Raw genomic sequence first — 5,999 nt, 5'->3', positions numbered from 1 at the left:
AACGATAAAATTCACATGTTCTTTATTTAGTCCATATAATACACCATTTTAAAGAGGTCTTTAAAATCAGATAAAAGAGCATATTAAATGGCAAGTGCATGAAGTCTTTCTTCATAAACAATGTCAAAACAAAAAAAGTTTTGAATTACAAAATGTTAAAAAATATGTTGGTACTTAACATTTCACTAACGCATAAAGTTACAGATATTTTCTAAAGAAAAATAACTGTGCCACTTACCTATTTTTGCTGTTTCTATGAACTTTTTTAAATTCTGTACATAGGACATTTTGTACAAAATACGAAGTCTACATTTTTATTACTTATTACCATAAAACAAAGATACAATGTATGTACAATGTTCAAAGGAAGCCATACAAAGCCACACTAGAAAGACACTTGGAACTGTGACATCTCTGGCGCACAGATACAATTTGGAAAGAGTGAAGGTGCCAAACTTAGAGTCTTAGGAAGAAAAACAGTCGTCCATTTATTTTCAACGTGGTACTTTTTTTTGAAACCAGTTTGGTACAGAACCAACAGTGTCTCTATAACAATATATAAGTTGAGCAATTAGCACAGGGAACCCAAGTACTAACTAGGGAAACTTTAATAGGCCAAAATATTGAGTAATACTTTTGTCAAAGAAAATTAGTTTCTCTTAAAATGCTTTTTTTCCCTTCCTTATTGGTGAAGTCTGTCTTCAATAAAGAGCAGAAATAAACCTAGACCAGCTGATGTTCTTCTGTGCTGAGCTTTGAACAATCACCCGGACGCTGATAGCTTGCGTTCCACGCAGGGCAAGAGTCTCCCGGGACCTCTCCCCACATATGGAACACCCCACATCGGGGCCATCTGAGACTCTACCAGCTAAAGACGAGAGTTCAAACAATGGGGTTCAAAATACATAGACACTGCTTTAGACAATAAAAGCACCCTTTTTCCCTCAAAAGGAGAAGGCATCTCAACTTTTTATTTTAAATGATAGATTTCATAATGGTAAAGTGGATAGATACTTGTCAAGTTTCTCAGGAAGTGTTCTTCTCACCCAAGCAACCAGCCTGTCCACCTACAGCTGGGGCCACCTTTCCGTTTTGTGTCCGGCAGGCTCTCCCCTCCCTGCAGATGCCTGCCTTTCCTGCTGTGTCGAGTGAGCATCAGCAGCGAGCCAAGGAGACCCAGGACAGGTTCTATGGCCACATGAGAGCAATCTCTTTTTTTTTTCCCCATGGATACCCGAGACCACAATTAAAAAAACAGATTTTAAAAGAAGCCACGTGTTACCTCTTATGCATCAAGACATTTAACACTAAGTCATTTTTATGCAGAGACACAAGAAAGTAGCCACTGTTCAGAGTAGCGGTACACAGCTCACATAGCTTTCAAGCAGGATAGTAAAATACTGGCCACCCTGAGAGAAATAAAGAACAGACAAAGCGCTAAGTTTAAGGATTTTTCTCCTCGTGCTATTCCACCTAAAACAGAAGCTTAATCCATGCAAGAAGTCTGGGAAGCCTGTAGCAGCATGTGTAGATGGGCAGAAACACAGACGTTGCACTTTTCCTTATGAGTTTGGTAATGTGTGCTTTTTTAACAGAAAGGCTCACCGAGGGCACCCTAACAGCACAGCCTGCACAACGCCCAAAGGCGGATGCAGTTTGCAGTAGGCCAAGTGGCTTAATTATTGTCATGTTCTACCAATGTGGAATTCTTAGATCCGACAATTTTATCAATTCAAAAGCCTTGTTGAAGGATAATGTGTAACTAGATGAAAAACTGATTCTGTAAATTAATATGAACACATAATTCCAACACTGTGATTCTAGTCAAGGTGAACTGAGAAAGCACTTCTCAGAGCTTGCCTCTCTGAGCTTAGGTGGAACCCTGGCCTCTACCACAGACTAGGAAATATGGCTTTCGGTAGACATGAAGGGGAGCATGACACAGTGTGTATGCCATTCATCAAAGGAAAGAAACACCTTGGGAGGTCCCAGCGCTGAGGATGTCGGCTATTTGCCTAGTAGGCAGATAGAATGTGAAAGCAAAGAGCCATTTCTATGAGGTTTAACCAACAAACACTAGCTGTTGGAACAGTAAATTGTGGAAATGTGTCAAAGGTTGTAAAGCCTTAAAAAAGGAGGCGATGCCTTCTAAAGTGTTCCTTTGATTTGAAAACCATGGTGTTACCATAGAACTACCTACTTCGCAGGCGCACAGGGTCCACTTGGGTGAGACGAGAAGACAACTAGGGTGCTTTCCTACAGCTCTGACTTTGGGACACAGTCTTACTCAGGGCTAGGCTGGGGAGGTGACATCATGGTGACAACACTGTCATCAACCCCTGGCTTAGCCAGCAGGGCCAGAGAAGCCACCATTGTTTGAACTCCTATCTCAAGCTGAGGCAGCTGAACATTACTGCCCACAGAATGGGTCGGAGGGAGCTTTGACTTTGAGAGTAGCTGATTGGTATGGCACAAACAGTACAGCTTTTCTACAGCATCCAGAAGAGAACTGACAGGCCCAACTCGGACGTGCTGCTCCACAGGCTAGCGCCCATCCTGGGAGAGCAGCTCACTGGCTCTGCAGTGAGCCTCCAAGGCTTTCTCGGTGTGGGGGTCCTGAGGCAGCTCGGACTTGCGGCGCACAAGGGGACGGTCCTTCTTCGGATCTTTCTGTGCCTGGAATCACAAATGCAATGCAGTTGGCTACGCACTAGGCTGACCGAGAAGGGAGTTCGCTTCTGAGTTAGAAGTAAAAGGAAAATATGAAGCAAGCAAGGATCACAAATGTGCTGCAGCCTTGGCTGGCCACAGGATATGGGCCCATTTCTTATTCGTTCACCCCAAATATCCTAAACACTATGTGATGAGTGTGAAGCCTAGTGGGCAGTTTGAAGAATCTCCAGTTCTTATTACTCTCCTAATTACTCTCTTTCTCTCTCTCTCTCTCTCTCTCTCTCTCTCTCTCTCTCTCTCTCTCTCTTTTGTTTTGTTTTTTGAGACAGGGTTTCTCTGGAGCTCTGGAGCTTCACCTGGAACTAGCTCTTGTAGACCAGGCTGGCCTTAAACTCACAGAGATCCACCTGCCTCTGCTGGGTTTAAAGGTGTGCACCACCACTGCTCAGCTTGTACCCTCGTTTTTCACAGAATATCACCAATGTCACTTTATGATCATGTCTGTTACACACATTCCAGAAAGTAGACACTTTTTTAGGGGAAAACAGGATGAATAGTAATAAACTATTAAACCAGTTAAGACAGCTAAAACTTCTGCAAAAAAATTCTAAAAGTTTCTTACAGTAGAATTAAATGGGTCATGCAGCTAGAAAAAAAACTGTACCCAGAAGTCATTTACATAAAAGCTCCTGATATCAAGTCTAGGAAATGAAAAGTAACTTTCCATTCTCTTTCTGAAGTTTAGGAACTCCACTTTACCAGGAAGATTTAGACTGTGCACACACACACATGTGCACATATGTACCTGTTTTGAGACAGGATCTCATTATGTAGCCCAGGATGGCCTTAAATTTATTATGAAGTCTATGCTGGCCTTGACCTCATGGCAATCCTTCTGTCTTGGCCTCCCAAGTGCTGGGGTTTTGAGCATGAGCCAGCAGGCCTGGAGGTTTAGCTAACTGTATCTGCAAAGAACGGGGCCAGAGGGAAGAGCCTGCACTGAGCATGTCTCAGCTTAGCGGAGGCTGTGATGTTAGCACCAGCACTCTGGAACAGAACAGACCAACTCAGCTGTCCAAAGGCAATATGCTGCGAGAAGACAGAGGAGGCCTGCAGTGCTTTCGGACCTAAGTTCCTTAACCCCAACTGTTTTCCTTTCCATCCAGTGTCTCCAACCAAAAACCACAGCATTAAAGACAGTAAACCTTTATGATGTAATCTAGGGAAAAAAGAACTACTGAAAGCCAACTATATGACAAAAGAGAGAGCGTGTATGAATGGCTGCTCCGTGTGCTGATACCTGACTCCCATATGGTGATGAAACATGCTCCTATGCTCTGGCTGGAAACTCAAGCACCTGCCAAGCCACAAACAGAAGCCTGCATTTCAGAGTTTGGGGTCTTAGCAGGGTTCTCGGTGGATCTGCTTATGAAAACAGCAGTGGTAAGGGCTCCAGTGTCTTGTCTGACACCAGGATTATTGCTAGAGCTGTCACTTGAACCTTAGCACTCAACATGGTGAAGGAAAGTTTTTTGATTTGCCTGCCAAGAAACCAATCAGCAATCTCCATACAAACTGTCTCCAGTCCCCATACAGGCTCTCACCAGTACATATGCTTCTAAGAGTGTATTTATTGATTTGAGTTTTGCTACAAAACCCAGGCTGGTTTCAAATCCATGATCCTCCTGCCTCAGGCTCCCAAGTGCTGAGATTTTGGGTGTGCACCACCAAAGTTGGCACGTAAAAAGTGGTTTATTTCTAACCCATCAGAAATTCAGAGGTAAAATTCTACCTTGAATTTCGGGTCCATCCTAATGCAAACCAACATTTAAAAATATATGAAATATGTAATTACCTCTAACACAGGCATGCCAGAGACAAGAAATGCCTTAACGTACAGCCCATAGTCAAGGCCTTGGAGCTGGACCCAGTGAAGGTCAACCGAGGAAAAGGAAGTGACCAGAGCTTCTGGACATACACGAGGGGCCTCTCTGCTTAGCATTGCAAACAGATGCATGAAGCAGAGGATTTGACAAATCACAAGAGGAACAACAAGAGGAAAGGAGGCAGGGAAGAATAAGACACCATGCAGATGGTGGTGCAGCATGAGCAAGATCTGGGGGAGAGGATGTGCTGGCAGCACGCAGGCAAGGGTGGGTGGATGAGGAAACAGGAAGTGTTGCTAGAGGCCCTGTAGAGAACATGGGTTGCGTACACAATGGAGCACACCTCCTTTATTTTGGAAAGGTGTTGAGTTCAAACTTTAGAATGAAATTTGGGGTAGACATAGTCAACGTTCTTTAGTTCTGTCTTGCCCATCACGAGGTGTGATGTTATGGAAAGAAGGGAAAATACTTCATGCACGCCGTGGTGACTCATCACGCTCTGGCAGATACAAAGCCTTAAGTACACTCTATGCATTTTCCAAGGAGTACCTGCACTGCCTGCCTTCCGTCTCTACACCTTCCTGACTTGCGTGGTAGACACTGCTTTTCTCCCGACCAACTGTTAAAAATGAAAATTGTTAATATTTTCAATTATTCACATGAAGCTTACACACTTTTCAGGGGTGTGTTCTGTATGGGGTTCCACAGGTTCCACAAAGAAAATCCAAACATTATTGAATTTCTCTCCACCTCCCCCAACAACCAAATGCCTTTCTTAGCATTAACTCTTGCCCCTAGTCTTCAGCAGAACCATCTTATTTGCCTCTCACCCTGTCCTGACCCAACAGTCAAACCCACTTAGAGAAACATGGAATCTGGTTGGAAAAGCAGTGAAAATAAATCTGAGGGCCACAGAAAGTGTTCACATTATTGAACTCCAGACCTTAGTTTTTAGCTATAGCTTTGTTTTGTTTTTGAGCCAAGGTCTTCCCATGTAGCCTGGACTAGCCTTAAATGCACACAATCTGGCCTTGGTATCCAGAGCACTGGCACCACGGGCATGGACTACAATATCTGCTATTTGGCACATTCTTTTGCTGTCATAACTGACTGAGAATTCCAAATGTTCTCAAATGAACAAGAGATTACCATTTCACCTGGTGGTGGTGGTGGTGCACGCCTTTAATCCCAGCACTTGGGAGGCTGAGATAGACTGATCTCTGTGAGTTTGAGGCCAGCCTGGTAACATAATGAGTTCCAGGACAACACAAAGAAACCCTGTCTCAAAAAACAGAAACAAAAACAACAAAAAAGGAGTTTATCATTTCAAATATTACCAATGAGCCCATACTTCAGAAAACCTTCATCTAGACACTGAAGACTCATGCAACTTCATGTACTAAAGCTCTGAGGTTTAAACCACAGACATCTTTTTTTTTT

At 43.4% G+C, this 5,999-nt stretch overlaps 1 protein-coding gene across 9 annotated transcripts in view; it reads right to left on the bottom strand.

Moving 5' to 3' along the window:
* Ppp2r5c (protein phosphatase 2 regulatory subunit B'gamma) overlaps positions 1 to 5,999 on the bottom strand; it is a 136,130-nt gene continuing 130,131 nt past the window's right edge. For 5 of the 9 annotated variants that reach the window (XM_005343555.3, XM_026781192.1, XM_013345938.2 and 2 more), the window contains one exon: positions 1 to 2,676. In XM_005343555.3, the coding sequence (XP_005343612.1) occupies positions 2,545 to 2,676 (132 nt within the window). In that variant the 3' untranslated portion in view covers positions 1 to 2,544. Of the gene's footprint in view, positions 2,677 to 3,080; positions 3,085 to 5,108; positions 5,179 to 5,999 lie in introns of all 9 variants that reach the window. The other 4 variants (XM_026781194.1, XM_013345920.2, XM_026781186.1 and 1 more) reach the window with 4 other exon arrangements.

Source organism: Microtus ochrogaster, chromosome 1 (assembly GCF_000317375.1).
Source record: "Microtus ochrogaster isolate Prairie Vole_2 chromosome 1, MicOch1.0, whole genome shotgun sequence".
Lineage (NCBI taxonomy): Eukaryota > Metazoa > Chordata > Mammalia > Rodentia > Cricetidae > Microtus > Microtus ochrogaster.
The sequence above is the reverse complement of the archived record's forward strand: the minus strand, read 5'-3'. Positions and strand labels throughout refer to the sequence as shown.